General features: G+C 44.0%; 1 protein-coding gene across 3 annotated transcripts in view; it reads left to right on the top strand.

Moving 5' to 3' along the window:
• Window positions 1-26,341, top strand: part of NEDD9 (neural precursor cell expressed, developmentally down-regulated 9) — a 300,815-nt gene that overhangs the window by 167,885 nt on the left and 106,589 nt on the right. For all 3 annotated transcript variants that reach the window (XM_061195717.1, XM_061195716.1, XM_061195715.1), the window contains one exon: window positions 17,325-17,512. In XM_061195717.1, coding sequence (XP_061051700.1) covers window positions 17,501-17,512 — 12 coding nt within the window. In that variant the 5' untranslated portion in view covers window positions 17,325-17,500. The remainder of the gene's footprint in view (window positions 1-17,324; window positions 17,513-26,341) is intronic.

Here is a 26,341-nt window from a genome sequence, read left to right as displayed (position 1 = left end):
GCTTGTCTGAAAGCATCTCTTTGTCACATTTTCTTCCTTGTGGCACCATATCCTCCACTCCTGGCTATGTTAGTAAGGCTTTAGTGGGTAGTCAAGCCACTTGGTGTTAAATCTCCGTGCTCTGTGTCCATCCAGAAAAAGTTGAGCCTTTGAAGATTGCTGTAAAATATATACACCCTGAGGCCTACAAAGATTTTCATTAGCTCACCATCCCTTTTCTATCTCTCTTGGGGTCCTGGGTACTAAAATCTAGCAAGAGCTCAGCCTAGTCCTGTGTCTTATTGCATTGAATCCTCAAGGAGAAGAAAAATCAGTCCCATAAAATGGCATACCCATGTTTACAGGTGGGGAAATGAGGCTGGAAAGTAATAAACAACTTGCCCAAGACCATCTAGGTAGTAAGTTGAACTTGGGTGTTTTGGCTGCTAATTGGAGACCCTTTTACTTCTAGTGATGCTTTTCAACTTTAGTGCCTGTAAGAATCACCCAGGGGAGTTTGTGAACAGTGCAGCTTCCCAGGCCTCCCCACAGAGACTCAGTAGGTAGGTCTAGAGCAGGCCCCAAGAAACAGGATTTTAAACCAGTGTCTCCACAGATTCTGATGAAGTGGTCTGTGCATCTCACCTGAGAAACACTGAACTCCATCCTGCTCCGTTAGGCCATGATTTCTGGTGAGCTGCTGGGGAGGGGAGAAGAAGAAAGTGGGACATACAGGAGAAGGGTTGGGAGCGATTAAAAGTATCTGGGTCCCCTCCCACATCCCCGCAGGCTTGGCCAGGTGACTGCCTGGCAATACTGTGTCCAAAACCCCAGTCCCCACTGGATGCCCCTTGACTTCGCCTGCTTCTCTGCAGCCAAGGAGCATCTGAACGGCAGGCGGGTTCCCCCAGCTCAGGCCTCAGGTGCCAGGGCCCAGGCCACAGTCAGTCTACCTGCCAATAATCCACAAAGCACTTTCATCAGTTTAGCTGAGTTATGGGAATTAGCCCAGTAATATTGCATCTGTTTGTCCACAGATACTTTCAGAAATCCTTGGCCTTCCCAGGAGACTTTTCCTGGAATCTTTGCCTGCCCTGGCTTGATCATGAAAAACCTGGATCAGCCCGGAAGTTGGATGTCTGCTCATTTGAGCTTTCAAATAGTCTGGTAAAGGAAGGGGTCCAAGACATCTTGGTATGATGTGTTTCCAGCAAAAAATATTAGCACAACATAATAAGAATAATATTTGGAGGGCTCAGTTCCCATTAGAATTTGGCAAATAAAGTCAGAAGATCTCCTAAGTTCAGATCTAGTTTAAGGGAAAATAATGGCCGATGCAGGTTTGAGTTTCAGAATTGGGTTTCTTCCAGCTCCCTCGAGAGACCAAAGAGAAAACCTACAGAGAAACACAAAGCGCTGCTCATCGTACCTGCTACTTGTTTGCAAGCAGTTGTGTGTCTGCCCTAAAAACCCCACTGGGTTCACCACACTTTGAAATCAGTCTCCATGACGTAACACACCTGACTATTCGCCCACACTTCGTGCAGGGTTCAGTGTCTCTGAATCATTACTGCAGTGGCTGCACTTCTCTGTTTGAACTGTGGCTGCTGGTGGCTTGGCCTTTATTCAGTGAGCTGCAGCTTCAGGAAAGAGCCAGTCCTCTTCTGTGGCACTGATCTAGCACAGCTATTGTCTTTAATCGTTCCTCTGTGGGCCCGCCTTTTCCAGAAAGCTAAACTGGAAGCTTAGCCTCCAATCCTATGGACTGTTCAGAAGACAGGTGGTCAGCTCACCAAGCTGGAACCTGGGGGGACCGAGGTTCAGAGAAGACAGGCCTACCACTTGTGGGGTTTACACATCTCCTCTGTCCCTGGGAGGAGGGCTGCTGGGACCTGTGTTCACTGTCATCGTGTGTGTTGTAATTGCAGAGCTGGCCTCACATGTAGACTGCGGGTAGCCCAAGGTGTACATTCCGAGAGGTCTTCCCATGCAGGAGATTCTTCTCTTTGATGGAGGAGGAAAGCTGAGCAGTGTTCCATGAGCACGATCTGTGCCTTGAACCAATGAAGGGCAGATAATGAGCTGACATCCCTGAGGACAGGCTTGCTCCCCTTCTCTGATGGGGGGTCACAGTCAAGACTTGAGCAGGCCCCCTCATAACTGGAAAGATGGTCTCTGCTGTGGGAGTGATGTTTCATCAGAGCCACCCTCCTCCTCTCAGATGAAGCAGCTGAGATGATGGGTTACCACCTTCGAGGCTTGCCAGATACCTTGGCACCTAGAAGGGGCTGCCTTGGACCATATTCTGGTTGCTAGAAGGGGGTTTCTTGACAGAATACACAGTCATTCTGTCTTTTTAAGTCACGAGAGTGGGCAGGCCAGGTGAGAAAATTTGGGAAAGCAGCACAAATCCATATTTCCTATTAGAAACACAAAGTCCATCAAATGTGATGGTTGTGAGCTTCACCCATCCGAGTGAAGGGGGTATTCGTGCTTTCTCTGTGGGACCTGGAGGGTGGCCATTTGCTGGGGCAGGAGGCGGCAGAGAAATTAGCAGCGGTTGTCACGCCCATCGGGGCATCTGGTTGGTTCTTAGATGAGTGGGTGTCTGGTTGTCATTTCCTTGGAATGACGGAGACCAATGGGCCTTCCCACTTGTGTCTCAAGCCATGGAGGCTGGAGCTTCCACTCGGGCAGGCTAGTCCCTAGGGCCTGGGTTGACGGATTCAGCAAAATATAAATACAGGCCACCGGTTAAGTCTGAATTTCAGATAAACAACAAATAAGTTTTAATATAGTTTTTAGCATGTCACTTTAGTATGCAAAGTATTTGTTGTTTATCTGGAATTCACATTTAACTAGGAGGCCTGTTTCCTATCTGTCAGCACCACCTTGGGCAGTCCCAAGTAAACTCGGAAGTTGTTTCTTCAGACTTTATCATCGCTAATGAAGATGAGGAATCCTCATTTTCAAGGAAAAGAGCAATTTAAGGTTACTTACCTTAGTGTGGGTTTTGAGTCACTGTTTTCTCTCTCTCTCAGACATGGTAAAATTTTAAGCATGGTTTCTGTCGTGGAATATGAGGAATAGGAGATTTTGTCCCCAGGGAAGGAATTTCCAGTCTCATTCCTACAACGCTTCATGGAGCTGTGGGTTCCTCTCATTCATGCACTCTGCTCTTTTCACTTAGCAATCTTTCCATACAGAAAGACCTTATTCGTTCCTTTCTACAGCATCATAGTACTCCAATTGTGTGGATTTGTATAATTTATTTAACCAATTCTATATTAATAGAAATGTAGATTGTTTCTGATATTTTGCTCTTCCCAACAATGCTTTACCAAGTGACATTCTACTGTGTCTTTTTTGCACCTGTGTGATTATATGTATATACTTTTTTTTTCTGCACCCATACAATAAATTATCTGTAACATAAATTCCCACAAATGCTCTTGCTGGGTCCACAGGTGTATGCATGTGTAATCCTGATGGATTCAGACAAGTCACCTGTCATAGATATTGCACTGACCACACCTCCTCCAAGGGTGTGGCATTGCCTGTTGTGACTAGTTCCTGAGGCTTTCTTGGGGTGAGGAAGAGCCTAGAGAGGATGGGTAGTTATTTAATTAGAACATTGTGTTCCCCAACGCACTGTTCCCAGCAGTTACCGTTGAAATTCTTATTTCAACTCAAGAAGGGAATATTTTTATTTTTTAAATTATGGCTGAATAAATTAGGACTCTTTTGGCTGCAAGTAATAAAATTCAGTTCAACTCAGCTCGGTGGGGAATAGGATAGTGAGAAAGGAAGGGAGGTGGTCATCGTAAGGACAAGCATATAGCTCATGGTACCAGAGGCAGAAATGCAGCCGTGCGCCCTAGTTTGCACTGGGAGAGGGTCTACATGAGCGACTCAGTGAGTGTGTGAAGGACTTTGACTCTGAACTTGGGTCAGGCACCCACCCCAGGTCCAGGCAGCTGTGAACACTAAAGCATCATGTTGTCCAAACTGAAATCTGGAACCTACTACCCTGAGTGAGCGGAGAGACTGGGCAGATACTCCAAATGGCATCGGCTGCAACCACAAATAAAGTGATTTATCTTAGTCACTTCAATAGTATAACAAAAAGGATTACAAAAATAGAGCAGACATGAAATGAATTCTGAGTGCCCAATGAATCTCTCATGTAAATCACCCCAGTCATTTCTGAGGTTATCATATGGCAGAAATGAGTCAGGTATGAAGTGGACAAATTCTCACCTCTGCTACTGTTTCTATTCAGCACACAGTTTCCTAATAACTGGATTATCAGAGCAGCTTTTTAGAGTAAAAAAAAAAAATCTTTTAACATTTTTTAAAACAAAAGTTTCTCTTTCATGAGTTTCCAAAAAACCAAAACAAAACAAAACAAAAAACCCCATAGATTTCAGGGCTGGCCTGTAGAGCATATTTCAAAGTGATGTGTGATGTCACTTTAGGAAAGTGAGCTGTTTCTTTTTTTCAACCTAAAGACAAAATGGCCAGGGAGAAAGCAGCCAAGTCTCTGACTAATCTTATTGAGGGTTCAATTTTCTAAGTATGACCTTATGCTAGCAACAGCTCCTAAGTAACAAGAAAACAAGCCAAGCTAGGAAGTCTCGCTTCTGCAAGACAAGAGACTCCAAGACAGCAAAGTCTGAAGGTTAATTCTAGTTACATAACAGGAATGAGTCCTCAATGCCATCAGAGATTACAGACAGCTAAACGGTCACCCGCTCTCTCCCTACAGTTTGAAGCACGTAGGCTCTCACGGACTTCATCCACCCCACACCTTCCCTTCACTCTCCCTTCCTTCCTTATTTCCTTTTTTTTTCCCTTTTATTTTCCATTCTATGCTGTATTAGTCAGAGTTCTCCATAGAAACAGAAGCAATAACCTGAAGACATGTATGTATGATTTATTATAAGGAAGTGGCTCATGTAATTAGAGAGATGGGCAGGTCCTAATATCTGCAGGGTGGGTAGGCAAGCTGGAGACCCAGAAGAGCCAGTGATCTAGTTCCAGTACAAGTATGATGGCCTGTGAATGAGGAAAACTGATGGTGGAGTGTGAAGCAGGTCCAAAAGCTGACAGGCCCAGGAAGAGCCGGTGTCTCGAGTCAAAAAGCAGAAAAACACCAATGTCCCAGTTCAAAGACATTCAGGCAGGAGGAATTCTCTCAGACTCAGGGAGAGTCAGTCTTTTTGCTCTATTTAGGCCTTCAAGTGATTGGTCAGGGCCCACCACATTAGGGAGGGCAATCTGCTTTACTCAGTCTACTTACTTAAATCATTTAAATGATAATACTTAAATGTTAATCTCATCCAAAAACATTCTCACAGGAACACCCAGAATAGTGTTTGACCAAATATCTGGGCACCCTGTGGCCCAGCCAAGGTGACACATAAAATTAAACATCACAGTTGCCTTTCTATCCTCTTGTGCACAGGCCACTGCTACATGCTCCTAAGACAGGGATCTTTTTTTTTTTTTTTTTTTTTTTTTTTTTTTTTTTATACATATGTTGCCATATCTCTTCCCTCTTGCATCTCCCTCCCTCCCACCCTCCCTATCCCACCCCTCTAGGTGGTCACAATGCACCGAGCTGATCTCCCTGTGCTATGTGGCTGCTTCCCACTAGTTATCTATTTTACATTTGGTAGTGTATATATGTCCATGACACTCTCTCACCCTGTCACATCTCACCCCTCCCCCTCCCCATATCCTCAAGTCCATTCTCTAGTAGGTCTGTGTCTTTATTCCCATCTTGCCACTAGGTTCTTCATGACCTCTTTTTTTTTTTTCCCTTAGATTCCATATATATGTGTTAGCATACTGTATTTGTTTTTCTCTTTCTGACTTACTTCACTCTGTATGACAGACTCTAACTCCATCCACCTCATTACAAACACCTCCATTTCATTTCTTTTTATGGCTGAGTAATATTCCATTGTATATATGTGCCACATCTTCTTTATCCATTCATCCGATGATGGACACCTAGGTTGCTTCCATGTCCTGGCTATTGTAAACAGAGCTGCAATGAATATTTTGGTACATGACTCTTTCTGAATTATGGTTTTCTCAGGGTATATGCCCAGTAGTGGGATTGCTGGGTCATATGGTAGTTCTATTTTTCGTTTTTTAAGGAACCTCCATACTGTTCTCCATAGTGGCTGTATCAGTTTACATTCCCACCAACAGTGCAAGAGTGTTCCCTTTTCTCCACACCCTCTCCAGCATTTATTGTTTCTAGATTTTTTGATGATGGCCATTCTGACCGGTGTGAGATGATACCTCATTGTAGTTTTGATTTGCATTTCTCTAATGATTAATGATGTTGAGCATTCTTTCATGTGTCTGTTGGCAATCTGTATCTCTTCTTTGGAGAAATGTCTATTTAGGTCTTCTGCCCATTTTTGGATTGGGTTGTTTGTTTTTTTGTTATTGAGCTGCATGAGCTGCTTGTAAATCTTGGAGATTAATCCTTTGTCCGTTGCTTCATTTGCAAATATTTTCTCCCATTCTGAGGGTTGTCTTTTGGTCTTGTTTATGGTTTCCTTTGCTGTGCAAAAGCTTTTAAGTTTCATTAGGTCCCATTTGTTTATTTGTGTTTTTATTTCCATTTCTCTAGGAGCTGGGTCAAAAAGGATCTTGCTGTGACTTATGTCATACAGTGTTCTGCCTATGTTTTCCTCTAAGAGTTTGATAGTGTCTGGCCTTACACTTAGGTCTTTAATCCATTTTGAGTTTATTTTTGTGTATGGTGTCAGGGAGTGTTCTAATTTCATACTTTTACATGTACCTGTCCAATTTTCCCAGCACCACTTATTGAAGAGGCTGTCTTTTCTCCACTGTATATGCTTGCCTCCTTTATCAAATATAAGGTGACCATATGTGCGTGGGCTTATCTCTGGGCTTTCTATCCTGTTCCATTGATCTATATTTCTGTTTTTGTGCCAGTACCAAACTGTCTTGATTACTGTAGCTTTGTAATATAGTCTGAAGTCAGGGAGCCTGATTCCTCCAGCTCCATTTTTCGTTCTCAAGATTGCTTTGGCTATTCGGGGTCTTTTGTGTTTCCATACAAATTGTGAAATTTTTTGTTCTAGTTCTGTGAAAAATGCCAGTGGTAGTTTGATAGGGATTGCATTGAATCTGTAGATTGCTTTGGGTAGCAGAGTCATTTTCACAATGTTTATTCTTCCAATCCAAGAACATGGTATATCTCTCCATCTATTTGTATCATCTTTCATTTCTTTCATCAGTGTCCTATAATTTTCTGCATACAGGTCTTTTGTCTCCTTAGGTAGGTTTATTCCTAGGTATTTTATTCTTTTTGTTGCAATGGTAAACGGGAGTGTTTTCTTAATTTCACTTTCAGATTTTTCATCATTAGTATACAGGAATGCAAGAGATTTCTGTGCATTAATTTTGTATCCTGCTACTTTACCAAATTCATTGATTAGCTCTAGTAGTTTTCTGGTAGCATCTTTTGGATTCTCTATGTATAGTATCATGTCATCTGCAAACAGTGACAGCTTTACTTCTTCTTTTCCGATTTGGATTCCTTTTATTTCTTTTTCGTCTCTGATTACTGTGGCTAACACTTCCAAAACTATGTTGAATAATAGTGGTGAGAGTGGGCAACCTTGTCTTGTTCCTGATCTTAGTGGAAATGGTTTCAGTTTTTCACCATTGAGGACAATGTTGGCTGTGGGTTTAAGACAGGGATCTTGCATGTCATCTTTTCTGTGTCCCATTTCTCCACTTGTTTTTATGGTAAAGTTTCTAGAAAGGGAAATCTAGACTCACTGTCTGAAATGTCTCACCTCTCACTATTCATCCCAATGGCATTTGTCATCTGTCCCCAACTCTCCATTGAAATTGATTTTCTTAAGAACGTCCATAATCCAATTGTCGAATTCTTTCCTCTCTTGCTTTCTGTAACAGCACAGCATCCTGAATTTCCTCCTACCTCTCCAGCCCCTTCCCCTCTGTGGCATTCCCTGGGGGCCCACTGTCTTTCTTTCCTACTTTATAAGCTCCGTCCACTAGTGTCATACTTTCCCTGGCTTTAACTACCAGCTATAAGCGCAGACTCAAAATCTGTGTCTTCAACATTAACCTCACTCTGAATCCCAGACTTGTATGTCACTGCTCATGGGTTCTCTCTCCATATGACATTCCACACATGAAACAGGAACTTAACATATCATTAAATTCATCATTTTCTCACAGATTTAACTCTTAATTGCCTCTTTCTCATAATGATACTATCATCCACCCAATCTCCTAAGCTTCTACCTGGGAGACATTTATAACAAACATTCCCTCTCCCCTTGCCTTCTAATTCCAATCAGTTACTATGCTCTATCCATTCTACTTGCTTAATACCCACCTCCTCACCTCTCCATTGTCTCTGTCATGGGCTTAAACCGGACCCTCCTCATTTCTCATCTAGACCCTAGCAGAGCTTTGTAATGGGTTTCTCTCCACCACCCTTCCAGACGCCTTTTCAATTCATCCACTAGATTCAGTGTGATTTTTGTGACAAGGAAATGTGATCACGTTACTTCTCAGTTAAAACTCTTCAAAGTCTTCCCCACTGTTTTGAGGATGAAGTGTGGAGACAATTCAACAGTCCAGGAGAGAGGCAATGAGCTAAGACAGTGGCAACTGAGATGGAGAGATGGGAGGAAAGGGAGGGGTATGGAGGTCCTAAGGAGCTAGAAAGGACAAGATCCCATTACTGATTAGATGTGGGGAGTGGGAATAACAGAAGCGCTAAGGAAAACTCTCCAATTCTGACTTGGAAAATTGAGTGATCATGGCCTCGTTCTCTGAGCCTGGGAATCAAGACCTTCCTTTCCTCATGGACAGAAGCAAGTTGAGTTACCTGGGTGGGGCACCACGTCTGGGGAAACGAGGCCTCAGGAAACCTGTCAGTCTGGGCAGAGATGAGTCAGAACCTAGTAAAGAAGAAGAAATAAAGATTAATACCAGATGGGAGAAGGAGGCAGTTGAAAGTCCCTATAAATAGTCAGCATCTAAGAACTCGACAGGAGTGCAAGGTGCAGCAAACAGTGCCTGAAACAGAGGCTTCTTCTGCCAGGAGGTTCCTAAAAGTTTGCTGGCAAAGACCAGGAAAAGAACCACGGCCATGTGCTAAGCAAGACATTACCTAAGTGCAAAGGGGTTTAAAGGACTTAGATCTCTGACTGCCATTCTCATTTATTTCATGAGCACTGCCGTTCCCTTTTTCTTGGTCAGGGTTTTGGCTGTAGTTTGGAATATCTTGCTGTTTGCAGAAAATTTTTAAACATGAATTATCTAGTTGCTATGCCTCCGGGGTGCACATTTAGATGTGCACATGGATGAACTAATAGACAGCTCTTTTCACCTCACTCTCTTTACTGAGTCTTACCAATTTAAAACAAAAAAAAGGCTTATTTTATAGATCTCTGAAACATACCTGAGCATTTCCAATTCACTTAAAAGCCAGTCGCCTCAGGGATCACTCTTAAAGAACCAAGGTCATTGGAAAATCTATACACCAACGATATTTAAACTGGTTAAATTGAGCCAAATCACCCAAGTTGACTGTTTAGTCAAATTCAAGTATGTCCAATGCATTAAGGTATTAAATCCTCAACAAATTCTTCTTTGGCGTGGCCAGATGAGATAAGTGCTATTTATTTATTGTTTTTACACAAATGGAAAATATATACATACCATAATTAAGAAGAAGTTTTCACAGGTAACCTGGTTAGAATTCTGAATGGGAATCAAGGGAAGGCTGATCTTTCTGCCAAAGAACAGCAAAAATATCTGACTTTCTGCTCTGCGAGCAGGTGGCTGATGGACTGTTTTATGAAGGGTTTGATTAACTCTGTCTTTCTGTCTTAGTTACCTACCAAAATAAACTGCACGAATCCCAACATGATAGAAGGACTCTATCATCAGCTGGCCGGCATCTCAGTAGGGCTCCACAGCCTAGGGAAATGAAATTACTAAGGAAGACAAGTCAATAAGTATGCAGTTTCAAGAGGCCTCTGTTTCAGGCATTGTCAGTGGCCGGACAGTAACAGCCAGTGTGCTCTGCTGGCTGCATTAGTCCTGGGTCCAGAGTTGTCCTCAGAGCCATAAGGGGGACCCAGCTGGTTTCTGCCCCTGGGCCCTGCTCCTCCTCCGCTTGGTGTCCTCCTCTATGGAACATTACCTGGTCCCCTGATGAGGGTCTTTCTGACACCTTTACCCATAAATCTGACCCAGGGCAAGCCCCATTCCCTTAGGACACTACCCAGGTGGTGAAAGGGGGACCAGATAAATACACTCAATTTATGATGTTCACTACTGATAAATGCTTAGCTTCTGTGCCTTTTAATTAAATAGCACTGCATTTTCACCATCACCTTCAAGGCCTTATCTCAAAGGCACAGCAAGGTGGAAACATCACACAGTGTGACAGGGTCAGAGACAGAGAGAAAGAGAGATACTGTCTTTGGTTAATAATACCTTTCGTCATATCCCACCGATTATATATCCAAGCAATAACCTAAATAAGACACAGAATTGAGGACACATTTTTGTCTGAGTCCTTCATCTTACACATGAGGAAACTGGGGCTTAGAAATGGCTGAGTTGCCCAAAGCCACACACCTGGGACTAGAGCCCAGGTCTCCTGATTTCAGGCCACTGGTCTTCCTGCCATGAACATCCTACCGCATTGCCAGTTGCGTATGGCCAGATGGAAGATGAAGGTTGCAGAACCTGGCTTATCTTAGTAGCAACCCAGGCCCCTCCCCATCAAGGACTTAAGCGTAAGGATCAGATACCAGACTAGGGAAACACCCAGTGAGAAATGGGGAAAATGTAGACTCAGTGGTCCACTGGCCTCAGTGTGGGAAATAAAATAGGTTGCCAGGAAACCAGGAACTTAGACTGTCCTGAGGGAGCCATGAGAGCTGCCTTTCTCAACTGTGAATATCCCGTCCCACAGAAATAACCATCCTTCACACAGAAGCCCTGCCACTTTTACCCATGCCTAGGCCAAGAGCCCTGCCACTTTTACCCATGCCTGCCCCTCTTCTGGATTCCACTCCACCCTCCCCTTCCTTTAGAAAGAAGTTCTTTTTCTTTCCTACCACCGACAGTTCTCACCGAGCTCCAGGGAAAGAGTCTACTTCATCATATGTTCTCATTCAACAAACTTTTATTAAGCACCTACTGTGTACCAGATACTGAGCTGGGTCCTGGGGAAACAAAGATGGAACAGACACAGTTATTCTTCTCAAGAGCTCATCATCTGAAGGTCCTATTTGTGTACAAGTGCTTGCTTGCACATGGGTCTAATAGCTCCATGTGGACAGCAGGCATATTTCTAAACCCCAAATCCCAACATCTGGTCCAAAAAAAGATTGCTTTTCTAATTTACGACTGTTCTATATGAAGGTCTTTAAAAGGCTTAAAAATTAAATTGCTTTCATAAGTTCTTTAACAAATTTCCTTTACTGAAAAGAAATAAATTTTATTAAATCAGGCTTTTTTTGAGAAAAATCTGTGCTATGTGTTCATCAAACCCATATGTGTTAACTTGTCAAACCTTGTAATCATAGGCTATTGCAGTTGGAAAGCATCTGAGATATCACCTAAGCCAGTAGATTTGAATTTTTTAATTTTATCTTTTAAACAATGAAACACTTTTTAAGCCAAATATTACCAAAAGTTCCCAAACATAAAACAGTTAAAACTGGACCTGCTTTGGTCAAGGGAGAGATGGAGAGCTCAGAGCCCTCTCTCCTAAACTCCCTCTCCCATCCCACCACCTCTGTTCCCACAGATTTTGGAACTGCACTCCACAAAAAGTACTATCCAACTACCCCTCATGTCCCAAATGGGGACACTGAGATCCAAAGAGAGTATGACCTCATTTTAATGAATTACATCTGCACCAACCCTGTTTCCCAACAAGGTCACATTCTGAGATTCTGGGCATGAGGACTTCAACATATGAACTGGGGAGTCGGGGCAGGGGTGGGGGGACACAATTCAGTCCATAGCACTGCTTCCTGCCCTGTCTGGATGAAGATCTTTGTCAAGCCAAGGAAGTCCCTGATACCAGGTCCTTAAGGGAGAGACGTGAGCATACTTGACCACTGCTGGGAAGAAGTCAGGGGAGAGAGCGGGTGCATAGAGAGATGTCCCTGGGAAGATAAGAGAGGATGGCCCCGAGGCCAGGTAGAGGGATTAGCTTAAGTAGGAGGGGAGACACTTCCTGTATTATCACAAGGAGGTGGGAAGGAGAAAGAGATGAGTTTGGATGCAAAATGATATACAAATATGGAGGAGGGAAGTCAAGGGAGTTGCTTCAAATGGCCCCGCTTTCTTCGTGAAGCAGGAGAGCCTGCCTATTGAGGCTGACAGTGGAGTTTGGGGTTGGGGCTCAGTAGATGGACAGGAAATAGAACCAGAGACTTGAGGAGGGTGGAGAAAGTTTGAAATAGCCCTGTGTATAGTGGACGATAGCAAGCTTTGTCTTGAGTAGGCACCCAATACATCGTTACAGAAGAGGATCTGTTATCGCTGTATCAGAAAAATGGAAGAATGAGAGGTGAGCTGACCAGGGGAACAGAGAAGGGCTGCATGACCGTAACAAGGGTCCAGATGGCGTTGGTGACCAAAGTTTATAGTGGCACCATCTGCAGGGTGTGAGGTTTTTCCAGCAATGCTCAACAGCTGGGAGACTGATGTAGAGAAAGTAAACAGTTGAGTTGATCCAGAGCTGGGCTTTGCCCAGGAGGGTACATTAAAAGGACAGAGGGGCAAGGAGGCTGAGGATGTTAGCAAGAGGAGGTTGAAGTGAGGAAGCTCAGGGGCCCAGGTAGGTAGAGAAGGAAGTGGGCAGTGAGCAGACTGTGCCTGTTTCTGCAGACGAGCCTTGCACATGCCCCTTGCTTGCTGTTGACCAGAGCACACGGTCATTGCTGCCTCCCGGAGGGACAGATGCTGCCAGATGTGGCATGCTAGTGAGCTGCGGCCAATGGGCTCCTCAGCTGATCTTCCTCCTCTAAGGTGGTCCTGACTGGCCCAAGCTGGGTAATTCAGCAATTTGTACCTAGCCACAAGGGTCAGAGCACGCTCTGGGGACACACATATCCCTATGAAAGGATGAGGTCGACACCAGCTGCATATCTGGTGTGTTGGTTCAACCCTACATCAGTTTGCTAATCTCTGTGTTATTTTTAATGCTACATGAGTCAACCCTGTTTATTTGGATCTTATGACTGTGAATCTTCCAAGGCCACAGATCTTCTCTTAATATACATCTACTGACATTATTAGCAGTCAACTCAGAACTCCAAGTTACTAGAATCACTTTAGTATCTTCCAATACGAAATAACTGGGGGGGGGGGAGGGGGGAAAGAAACTTTTTAGTGGCATTCTAAAAATACTCCTAGTACAGAATGATTAAAACTAAAAACCAATACCAAACTTTGTCAGGAGCAATGGAAACTCTCATACCCTGCTGCTAAGACTATAAATTGGTGCAACCACTTTGGAAATTTTGGCATTTTCCATTAAAATTGAGGATATGCATATCCATCATCCAACAGTTCCATTCCTAGGTATATGAACAACAGAAATAGATAAAGATCTGCATAGCATGAATTGTTCATAATGGTCTAATACTGGAGACAACTCAGTTGTCCATCAGCATTAAAATGGAAGGATATCCATACAATAGAACACTATACAGCAATGAAATTGACAAGCTACAGCTATAGGCAACAGCGTTGATGAATTTCACGAACATAATGCCAAGTGTAAGAAGCCAACATAAATACATACTGTATGATATGTCTATTCAGAGTTCAAAAACAGGGAAGAGTGACTAATATATAGGAATGCAGACTTCAGTGGGTAAAGTATAAAGAAAAGCAAGGAGGGATTACCATCATAGTCAGGATAGTTGCCTCTAGACAGGCTTACCGCTAACATCTGTGGGGCTTAAATGGAGAACTGCATACCATAGCCCTAAATATTTAAAAGTTGTAAATTAAACTAGTAAGCTATTAAATAACAGATGTTCTATCCTCCTACCTTGCAAATGTATCTTCATTGCAACCTGCAAGACCAGGTTGGACCTGAGAATTCTTGGATGGCTTAAAGCTTCTTGCTGGAACGCGTGACACAAGAAGAGCTGACCCCCAGACCCTCGGGCCATCCGCCTTCTCCTCCCACCCCTGCTCCATCCCATACCTCAAGGACCTTGGGCTCAAGTGTGTGTACTCCCTAACTTTCATCCACAGCATCCTACAAATATCTGCCCCTGGGCCACCCATCAGGAAGGTGGAACTGAGGAAGAGCACTGGGAAGACCTGGGAGTGGGCCTGGAATCATTCGGACAGGGAATTCCAATGCCCCCGTGCTTGGTGCCTTGTCTGGAAAGGGAGACATGGGTTCCAAGTGGACATGGCCTCTTGGCCTCACAGACGCCCCTGTCCCTTTGGAAAGGGGCACGACTGGAGGAGGGCTGAAGCCCCGAAGCACAGGCCCAGCAGAGAGCCCCTGTGTGCGGCTTAGGGCAGTACCACTTTTTTTTTTTTTTTAATAAATGTATTTATTTATTTTTTTATTTTTGGCTGCATTGGGTCTTCGTTGCTACACGCGGGCTTTCTCTAGTTGCCGTGAGCTGGGGCTACTCTTCTTAGTGGTGCGCGGGCTTCTCATTGTGGTGGCTTCTCTTGTTGCGGAGCATGGGCTCTGGGCGCATGGACTTCAGTAGTTGTGGCACACAGGCTTCAGTAGTTGTGACTCGCAGGCTTTAGAGCGCCGGCTCAGTAGTTGTGGCTCATGGGCTTAGTTGTTCCGTGGCATGTGGGATCTTCCCGGACCAGGGCTCGAACCCGTGTCCCCTGCATTGGCAGGCAGATTCTTTTTTTTTTCTTTTTTCACACACACACACTGTATTTTATTTTTACAAGAGATAAATAGACTGACACCAAACATTGTAAATGGATGACCACAACAAAAGCAATGATTGCAATTACCAAACACGAAACACACTCATACTATGTCATAATATTGACATTCAGTCCAGTAATCCTCCACTGCAACAGCTCCTTTACTTTGCAGTGAAAATTGATTTGTATATTTTTTGCCTCTGAGTCCTTGTGGGATTTTTTTTTTTTTTATTCACACAGTAAGTCACAAAAATTATAATCATCCTCATCAGTTCACTCCGTCCCATGTAATTAATTTTTTTTCATCTTGATCTTTTGTTAGCACTTTTATGAATTCATCAGTTTTCCATTAGAGTTCTGAAGGGCAGTACCACTTTTAAAGGAAAAAGAGGGTTGTATTAGGAGAGGCACTGGCAAACTTCTGGGGTCCTGGCAGTATTCTATATCTTGACCTGGGGGGGTGGTTTACATTTACAATAATTTATTAAGCTCTACATTTGTTTTCTACAGCTTTCTGTACGTGTGTTATATTTCACAATAAAGAATTAATGAAATCTCTATATGTTCTATTCCGGGTGCTGCAGTTTATGGGATCCCCACAGACAAATCAGCTCAGAGTGTTTGCATTTAAGCTCAGACACCTTGGGCCGTTAAAATGCCTCAAGGTGTGAAGACCTAAGGGGGAAATGGACAGATGCTGGAAACACAATAACTCTCACTGCTGGTCCTCTCCACTGTCCAGACCGAGATCCTTGAGTGACATGGACAGATTCAGGCAGAGCAATGAGTCATGGGCCCGTGTCCTCCTGCCTAGCCACTGCAAGTGCCTCAGAGGGAAATTCCTTTTCCTCCCTCTTAAACAAGATTACAGATACTGTGTTTATCAAACCGAAATTATAGGAGGCTGTTCCTATCCTAGCAGAAGTGAAAGAAGACCAACTCCCAATTATCCTCTGTTTGGAAAGTAGTTCTAGGAAGACTTCTCTCCATCAAGGCAGCTGGATGGGTTCATTACACAGTTTGCCGAGCTTCTACTATGTCCTAGACGCAACCCTTATTTTTCAGCTCCACATTTTAAAACATTCATTTAGCTTTTATTTTTTCATTCTTGATAGGAAAAACATTTTCCTTTTACAAAGATTTAGATTTCTGATTCTCAAAAAGACTTCCAAGTGCCCCACATGGTTTAAGTATCAGGGTTTCTCTAAGAATATATATTTCAACTACGGTCCATAAAGATACACACACACCTCCCCCCAAAACTGAACCTTATGGCTGAGAGATGATGAAGGGGAAGTGAAAAACTGGCCAGTACTAACCAACCAAAAGCCCAGGCAATTTTTTTTTCCCAAAAAATCTAATTTCTGGGCTTTGAATCTAAGCTGTTCAAAGGCCACATTGCCAAAGTACCAGTTTTCCTCATTTTGGGGAAACAAGAAAAGCATATGGCTCCAGGGACCTTCACAAACTGCTGCTGAGAAGTGGAGCTGGTCACATTTGGTGGCTTCAAGATTATCGAAGTAGCAATGTATTAGATTAGTTTAAAAGAGGATGATGAGGCAGTGGGGTAGAGGGGTAGAAAAACAAGTTAAATCAATAACAGGACTAAAGTTGTAGATTACAGACAATGAAAGAGCACTCATTTCTACCATTTTGCCCCAGTAAGAAACACCTGACAGACATCTACCCATCACTTAAGACTCCACCCAAAGTTTACCTTCTCCCTCCTTCGTGCCTTCACCAGACCCACTTAGTTTTCTACCAGAGTTGCTGTAACATTTTACAGGACTGTACTGTTTGGTTTGCCTTCCTAGACTGTGGGCTCCTTGAGGACGGGACCATATTTTATGGATCTTTAAAGTTCCAGCTAATGCATAGTATGAGCTCCATAAATGTTATCCTCGACTGCATGAATAACTGATGGATTCCATTAATATAGATTTGGCTTTTCCAGCTGCTATGATGCCACCCTTAAGTGATGAAAAGCATCTCAGCCTCTGCCAGAGTTTACCCACTGTTTTTTTTGTTGTTTTTGTTTTGGTTTTTTATTGGCTGCGTTGGGTCTTCATTGCTGCGCGTGGGCTTTCTCCAGTTGCGGCGAGCGGAGGCTGCTCTGCGGTGCGCGGGCTTCTCATTGCCGTGGCTTCTCTTGTTGCGGAGCACGGGCTCTAGGTGCGCGGGCTTCAGTGGTTGTGGCACGCGGGCTCAGTAGTTGTGGTGCACGGGCTTAGTTGCTCCACGGCATGTGGGATCTCCCTGGACCAGGGTTCAAACTCGTGTCCCCTGCATTGGCAGGTGGATTCTTAACCACTGCACCACCAGGGAAGTCCCTACCCACTGTTTTTAACTTCTCTTTTCAGGCTCAGGAAGCTGTGAATTCCTTAATGTCATACACTGGCCTGAGAACATCGTGTATTCTTTAAGCAGAGTTATGAGAACGAAGAACCTGGTCAGCTGACTAAAACACTGGAATTGTCCTTTTCAAGACCCAGAGCTCCAACATTCCTTGGCTTAACAGACAGAAGCACCTGGGAAAATGTGGGCAAGGGTGAGTAGTGATGAAAATCCCAGGCATTTCGTGTGCGTCTCTTTCGTCCAACTCAACTCGGACAAATTCCTTTGAAACAGTAACACAAATGGCATTCCTTTCCCACCCAGGACTGCCACTAACACTTGAAATTGAAAGGTTGATTTTAGGCCACCAGATTTTGCTCTGTTACATGGGTATCTTTTTACATGGGCATGCTGATGCCCACGGGAAATCCTCTTCCATTCAGAAATCTCAGGGGAAGCAGTCTTGTGGGAAAGAGGTAGAATATTCCACCTAGTATAACTAGTGCCCAAGTCTGGATGTTACAGTTCTGAACATCCAGAAGCTGATCACCTAGGTTACCGATTAGCCAGTTCTCTGGTGCCTCCTTTCTCTGTCTGCCAGTCATCTCTGAACCATTCCTTTTCCGCTCAGCCATTCCCCAAGAAAACCACCTTGGCCTGGGGTGGAGGTTAGGGTTAAAAGAATCAACTCTCCTATCGGACCAAGGCTTCCTAAAGGTTTCATGGAAGCTAAGTAGGAGAAGTGATGTGTAATTGCACCTATTAACTGACCTCTATTGGAGACGGGCAGCGGGGCCTCGCGTGGTGCCCTTGGGGGCAGAACTGGCTTTAGCCTCACTCCTGTGTGAGTGTGAGCCGCTTACTGGAGGCTTTTGAATCTCTGTTTTCAAATTTATAAAATGGTGATAGGAGGATTGTCTTGAGGATGAAATGAGAAAGTGCACATAAAGTGACTTGTGCTCGACAGAAAGAAAGTTAATTCCCTTATGTGTTGAGATCAGTAATCCGTTGTGTGTGTCACGTGGAGAACTAACCATCAACATAAATAAGAAAGCACCAGGCAGCCGCGTCAATCCAAAGAGGGCCCTATTTCATTTACAGAGAAAGGCTGTAAGTTAAGCAAAACGACAAATGTTTTCTTAAAACATTTTGGTAAGTAATAAAAGGATTTTCCTGGAAGCCTTTAAAAACCAGTAAGATTGTCATATCACTGTAGTGTTTTAAAGTAATGATCCCTTAAAAATTCCTCCTAGTCTTAGGATTCTATGACAAAAATCTGTCACAGAATTGGACATTTTGAGGCTTCAACCAAACCAAAGTATGAATTCAAACTGGAGCAGATTACATTTATTTGTGATTCCTCAAGTCATTCAGTGTGAGCTTCTTAATGAAGAGTGAAACAAAAATCACCTCTTCTCATTTTTTTATACCTACTCAACCAGTTTTACTAAACTGAGACAAAAGCAGAGGAAGGAAAGAAGGAAGGAAAGAAGGAAGGAAGGAAGGAAGGAAGGAAGGAAGGAAGAGAGAGGGAGAGAGAGAGGGAGAGGGAGGGAGGGGAGATAGCATTCTCTAAAGCAAGCCAGTATTTCATTTCATTTGAGTCCCTGCAGTGAATATTAGCTCCGTGGTATTTCAAATACATGTTGCTTCTCAACTTTTGGTGCCCTAAACCTGAAAACTGGACAGTCCTACCACCTGGAATCCTCAATGTGCTTTGGAATTATCTATGTTCAGAGTCCAAGGGTCCTTTAAGATCATTAATTCCATCACTTCTGGGTAGTCTTTCCCTCATTATCGAACTTTATTTAAATATTCCATACACACACACACATACACACACACACTTACATGTAACTTTATACTAGACTACGTAGAATGTAACTGTTTGGCAATTGCTAGTATCTCCTACTAAAAAGGAGCATTTATTCCCTGCTGTCAGTGCTTCCTAAGGCTGTATCCCTACTGCTCTTTGCGGGGCAGTGTGCTGGTTAAACATATGGCCGTGAAGCCATCCTGCCAGATTTGAATCCCAGCCCTGCCACTGACAGTAGTAGGACCTTGAACAGGTTACTTTACCTCTCTGTGCCTCAGTTTCTTCATCTATAAAATGGGGGTGAGAATAGCACCTACCTTGAGGGGATGTTTTGATGATGAAGTATGTAAATAGCTTAAGAGTTGTGTTTGGCACATACCAAGCCCTCCAATGAGACCTGGAGTTCCAGAGCACAGAAGAAAAAAAAGTCTCTGCAGCTTAAAGGAAACCACTAGAGGGGGAAGATGGGAGAAGCAGAGAGTAAGGAAAGGCCTGGAGAGAGAATGGGCCTTTAAGAGTCGAACTTAGGCTGACGTGGCTGTGCTCCTGAGCCCCCTCGGGCTGCGGTTTTCTGGTTCTAGGAGAGGCAATGGAGACACCGTGAGTGCATGGCCAGAAACATCGTTTGGGGAAACCTGTGCTACGTTCATAGATACTCTTAAAAGAAGGCCCCTTACCAAAAAGCTCCGCAAATAACAGCAAGCCCTGGGGTAACCATGAAAATGTCAAGCCCTGAGGAGAAAGTGGAGAGCACAGGCCGCACCTGGAGGGCCACCTGGAGGGCCAGCTGAGGGTCACCAGCGGACGACCTTCTTCCGCCGTACAGCGGGAATCGGCACGTGTGAAGGCAGCTGGTCCGGCCCGCAGACCCACTGTGCACTCCCGCCTCGGTAGCCTGATGCCAGCCATAATGGGGGTGTTTACACCACAGGAATCCGCAGCTTCATTTTGTTTCATTTTTAGAAAGCTGGTCGTTAAACGTTCCCCGACGCACTGCTGGGGAAGATACAAAGGCTGGCTTGGAAAAACTGAAAAAAAAATGTCTTAAACTGCAAAGCTTTTTCTTTGGCGTTCCTTACTCTTCCCCTCTGTACGAAGGCAGGAAGCTGGCAGTTGGACATGGTCTGTTAGGGTGTACCTAAAGAAGAAAAGCCACGCTGACCTCTTGCTTCACAGAGGGCCAGAAAAGTGCTGACTGACAGAGCTTGAAGATGGCATCCTTTTCCCATGAAATACAAGTTCACTCCAGGCCCAACACAGGTGTCAGACGGAGGACCTACAGGCTTGTGATGACTGTCCTAAAACGGAAAATACAACGAGATGGGGTAGTTCACATACTCCTTTTACACCTCTTTTAAAATATGATTATTTCGACATATTTTCGAGAATATGAAAACTGACTACTGAGACTTATTACCTTACCTCCTTGCATCTAAAAGACCGTTTAACCTGTTCAGACTTCTGGGTGTTCCTTGAGAGTAAAGATGGAAGAATAGGGACTGAAATGAAGAAGTGCCTCGAAATCTGCCTTTATTAGTCTGCTGGGGCTGCCATTACAGAGTTCTGCAGCCCAGGGGATGCAACAGAACTGTATGTTCTCACCGTTCTGAAGGCAGAAAGTCCAGGGTCAAGCTGTCAGCAGGTGTGGTTTCTTCTCAGGCCTCGCTCCTTGGCTGGTAGTTGGCTGTCTTCTCCCTGTGTCCTCACACAGTCTCCCCTCTGTGTGTGCCTGTGTCCTAATCTCTGCTTATAAGGACACCAGTCTTATTGGAGTAGCATCCACTCTAACGACCTCATTTAACCTGAATCACCTCTTTAAAGACCTTATCTCCAGACACAGTCATATTCTGCGATATGGGGAGTTGGGACTTCAACCTATGAATTTGGAGGGGGACATGAGCCCGTTAACTGACTAAGCATAAGCATTATTTATCCACAGGGCAAATTTGACTTGACAACCTCACAGGTCGAGTTCCCAGAGAAGCAAACTCTGGAAAGATGGAGACTGGTGTGCAGGGGGTTACAGGGAGTGCTCTCAGGAACACATACGAGCAACAAAGGAAGCAGGATTAGGCAGAGGGAGAGCTGGACCGCAGTGCCGTCACAGTGGAGGCCCCAGCTGATCACACAGACCCTCTGGGGTGGCCCTTCGGAGTTGTCCGGAACCAAGGCAAGGGGGTGGAGACTAGTCACAGGACGTGGGCTGCCCCAGGGAGGAGGCATGACCTGCCTGAGAGGCTGTCTTCGGCTGAGGACAATCTCAGGAGGGCTCGGTTGAGAGCTGCCAGTGGCCGAGTCTTCAGACGTTGACGGCATGATTGCTCGGTCTCAAGTGGGGCTCCTGGTCAGTGCACTGCAGTGTCCACAGCCATACACGTGAACAGAAGTTCCCTAAGTGCATGGAAGAATTCACCATCATCTTCTTAAGAAATTTCTCATTATGTCTCTCAGTAGGTTAAAAGGTGACCTATTCTGAACCCTAAAACATTGAGCCCAATTCTGGACACATAGAGGAAGCCGAGCAGGATGGTGAGTGAGCGAGTGGCTTAGTGGGAAAAGGATGGATGCTGTTTGGAGACAGAAAGATCTGGGTTCAAATCTCTGCCCCACTATTTACTAACATTTCTTACCCTCTCTCAACCTCCAATTTCTCCTCTGCAAAATGAGGATAATACTGCCAACTTTGTTAGACTGTTGAAAGATTTAAATAAAACATATATACTTAGAGGATGTAGCATAATGTTTCATACAAAGAAGTCATCCAAAAAGCATTTGCTCCCTTCCCTTTCTTTCAGCAGATAGTTAGTGGGTGGTAACTGATTACAAGCCAGGAAGAGAGGTTTGATCTCCTAACTTGAAGGAGGGTGTTTCTCAAATTCTGGTGTGATCTAAAGGTGCCTGAGGATACTTCTTCCCGCTGTCCTGACTGTCACCAGTTCTGTCGATGTGGAAATACACATCACATCACAAAGACCTCTCCCCCTTGCATAAATACCAAGTCTATTCCAAAACTAAAACATGCATAAATTATGTCAGTTATACAATCAAACCAATTCTCCTTTTCAAGATGTAGTTTTATTGAGGTATAAATCTCTACTATAAGGCAATTTAGTGCAGACAGGAATTTTATTGGGGGACGCAGATCCCCTGAGCTTGTCTGGGAAATGGGAAGCATATTCCAAGATGAAGTGTCCTGCAGGTGTAAGAGTCGCTGTGCCTGCAAAGAAGCATGTCTGGACAGAGATTTAACTTTCTCATCTAAATCAAGTCAAATTGAGCTCCCCTGGATGGGATTGCTGAAGGTTTACTGTGTTTGATTATGGATCGCAAAGCCCAGAGGCACTGCAGAAATTACACTGTCAAAGAGACACCTGACTTAGGTCCAGAAAGTAAACAGGAGCCGGAACACAGAAAGTGACCCCTGAGCTTGGACCAGCTTTCTTATCCCTACCAGACGTTTCCCCTGATTTAACACGGGGCCACGTGGTTTCCCACTGTCTTCTGTGGCTTTCTTTTCCCACAGAGTGGCCCCATTTATTCGAAAATATGAAGCTTTGGGGGTTTCTTGAAAATGGTACTTTCACTCAGTAAAAATAAGTCAAGATGAAAACGCTATCTGTGGGAATCCATTCTGAAAAGAGATTAAACTAAGAACATGGAAAGAACAGTCTGTTTTCCCCAAATGATCAGTAGCCACCCAGACCTAATCACTTTCCATATGACAAAAAAAAAAAAAAAAAAAATTCTAGAAGAGCACAACAAAAATATCGCAATCACTAAGAAGTCTGAGGTGACTCTATATTCACCATCTCCACACAAACATGACGAGTGTGGGAATCAGTGAGCTTTTTGTCCTTAGACCTATCCTGAGTTCTCTTATTGATGAAGGAGGTTTCTGTCGTTATTTTCCCACAACTGTCCTTTATTCTCTTTTTAAAAATATTTCTCCGGGTTTGACCAGGGCCTTGTAACACACACAGAGTCACCGTTACACCATAAAGAACCATGCATCCCCTAACCTTTAAGTATTATCCACAGCCCTCTCTGTCTTTTCACTGGCTCTTTGAGAGAAGCATCCTTGAGAAGGACATCCAAGCAAACAGTAGGTTTACATCTAGTGCTTCCTTCCTATGTTCACATCTCTTTCTGCCTCTGTCCTATACTTGCCATTCCTCAGACACAACAGAGCTGGAAGAACACGCTAGTCAGCGTAGTGTTGCAGCGAGCTGCCGTAACAAGTAAACCCTATAATTTCAGTGGTTTAGCACAATACAGTTCAGCCCTCACTCCTGTGATAGTCTGTGGCTTTCTTGGGCAGCTCTCCTCAGGAATCTGGGTTTTCCACCATGTGGCCCCAACATCTCAGGGTCTCTCCCTTCCAGCAGCATAGATAAGAAGAGAGAGGGTGTGGGACCTTTTAGGGAGCAGGCCAGGAAAGTGGAGTAAATTGCTTCTACCAGCATGCTACTGGCCCAAAGAAGGCTGAGAAGAAGTGCAAAGATGATAGTAGTGTTTGCCTCAGAGAGTCCTTAAATGCCCCTTGCTTTCAATCCTTTCAAGTTTTTTTTAGTTGAGGCAACAAAGACCCAGAGAACGTAAGCTACACACAGCTAATCAGTGACAGCTCAGTTCAGTGCTGGCCAAGAGGCCTCCTACCCATTCCTGTTGCTTCCAATTAATGTATAAAAGGGCTCATAAAATCTCAAGATACAGCTGGAACATTGTTTCTAGAACCTTCTATCCAGGACTCCAGGGTGAGGAAGACTATGACCACCCTGCCCTGAACCCACAATTCCAGCACAGTCCCCTCAGTCTGAGAGCTGGACAGATGACTGTTTCAGGCAGCAAGTGCCAGTAGCAAACCCTAATTACAGGAAATGCCTCTTGGCTCCTTAGGGATATAAAATTACTTTGCGGAAAGTCAAGAAAAATAGAAGCAGAATACCATGTAATGCTTTATTCGGAGGCCAAAGTCACCTATTAGGGCTTGTGTTTTGTGCTTGATTCTGTCAAGAGAACTTAAAGGGTGGAGACAGAGTTTATAAGAAGAGAAATTCTAGATGGTGTCAGCCTGGTTTACAACCATCACATTGTCTCATGGAAAAGACGCCTTGATGTCCTCCTCGCAGTTGAAATCAAACATGAGAAGACACAGAGCCTTCAAAAAAATACCTGGAAAAGAATGAGAAAGTGGGCCCAGGGAAGGTTGGTTTCCTTGTCAGGTTCTGAAAGTTGTCTGGAGAGCAGTGCTTCACTCGTGGAAAGAACTCCCGTGTGGAAATCTGGGTAAACTTTGGCCACACCTCTGGCCACCTGCATGTCTATGGAACACTCAGTTAGTTATATAACTGTTTTTTAAAATTCTGACTTTACCTTCACACAGGTTCTATATCTGGATTTTTTTGCCTGAATTTTAACATTCTCATCTGGAGATCTGACACTGAGTAGTTAAAGGCTGCACATTAGTTCTCTTAATTTCTCTAAGAATCTTAGTCAAACTATTTAACATTCTGAGGTCTCCCCTCCACCACCATAACAGCAAGGGAGGGAAAAGAAATAAAAATAATAGCTGCCACTTGGCTGGAAATTATGGTGCTGATTTACTCTAAACATTATCACATAAAATCAAGTAACAATAATAATAGGAATTAGATTTATGGCAGTGCCAATTATATTACTTTATTTAGCCAAAATACAATCACATTTCCAGGTTTACAGATCAGATACTAAAAATAGTACAAAATTTAATTACATGCGCCTTTATTTTACAAACTTTCTACCTCATTCTCTGTTTTCTTTCTTTCTTTTTTTTTTTTTTTTGGCTGCATTGGGTCTCCTTTGCTGCGCGCAAGCTTTCTCTTCATTGCGGTGCATGGGCTTCTCACTGCAGTGGCTTCTCTTTTTGCAGAGCACAGCCTCTAGGCATGTGGGCTTCAATAGTTGCAGCACACGGGCTCAGCAGTTGTGGCACACGGGGTTAGTTTCTCTGTAGCATGTGGGATGTTCCCGGACCAGGGCTCGAACCCATGTCCCCTGCATTGGCAGGCGGATTCTTAACCACTGAGCCACCAGGGAAGTCCCTCCTTCTCTATTTTCCATGCTCACTGCTCCCCTTCCTTAAAAAAAATTATTCTTGTGAGTTGGGGAAATATCATGGCCATCTTATTAAGACAGTGAGAGGATTAGGTTTGTTGGCAAAGCTTGAACTCAAATCAGTGGTCAGTGTGGGGAGCAGGAAAGGTGGAGGCAGGCTAGTTAGGTGTCTTTAAGGAACTTGGAAATAAGGTTGCTTTCAGAGTGAAACTAGTGAAATGCACGGATAAAATGCATACAAACTGGCAAAAACAGGAAGGATATAATTAGCCAGCTGTGGAAGTAAGCCAAGAAACTATCCAGCTATATATAAAATAGAAGTGTATGGGAGCGTCTCAAACTTCAGCCCCACAGATCCTGGAGTACAGTAATGAGGAGGATGTGCACGTGATTTTAAGTTAGTAGAAAACTAATTGGCTGCATCTTGCCTGTTTGGATGAAGGCTATGTAAACAGGAGTTGGTTAGCCAAGGAAGCAGTAAGAAGAATCAGAGTGTCACAGAAGCCCTCTGGATGGCAGAGCCCATCAACGTGAAGCATCTAGGGAAGACGCAGTCTTGGCGGTGTTGACCAAAGCATTATGGTTCTCTTGATGAAACCATCCCTATTGTGGGCAAAAGTGCCTCAAACCATTGACGGTAACATTCTAAGACCAATTAAGAGCCTTTTTTTTATGATTCTGTGGACACCAAGCAACCTTGTCATAATTTGGCTCTTCATGTAGTGAGCCTACTGACAGAGCTGCCTCAAAACTTTCTGGTCTACTTGCCAGTTGTATTTTTTATTTTAAATTACTCTAACTATAGCTGATGCTGTGAGCCAGTTCCACCTTGAACATGCCAACAAAATCAGTTTTATGAACCTAACTGACCTTAGACCATGGTATATACGTCAAGGTAAACATCACCTTATGGGTGCACCTGGGCAGGCAGTACTGTTACCCAGCAACAGCTCAGGCTCACTCTACACTCTTCTGGAACTGCAGCTGAACCAGCCTCGTGCAATTTTGACTGAAACATAGATAAAGTCAAGATCAAGATGTTCTAATAATATGACTGTCTTTAGTGATCTGACAAAACAATTGCCATATTGTAAGCCAGAAACAGTCCACAGAATGGAGGGATGGAAAGAACCT

This window comes from Eubalaena glacialis, chromosome 7, assembly GCF_028564815.1.
Source record: "Eubalaena glacialis isolate mEubGla1 chromosome 7, mEubGla1.1.hap2.+ XY, whole genome shotgun sequence".
Taxonomy (NCBI): Eukaryota; Metazoa; Chordata; class Mammalia; order Artiodactyla; family Balaenidae; genus Eubalaena; species Eubalaena glacialis.
The sequence above is the reverse complement of the archived record's forward strand: the minus strand, read 5'-3'. Positions and strand labels throughout refer to the sequence as shown.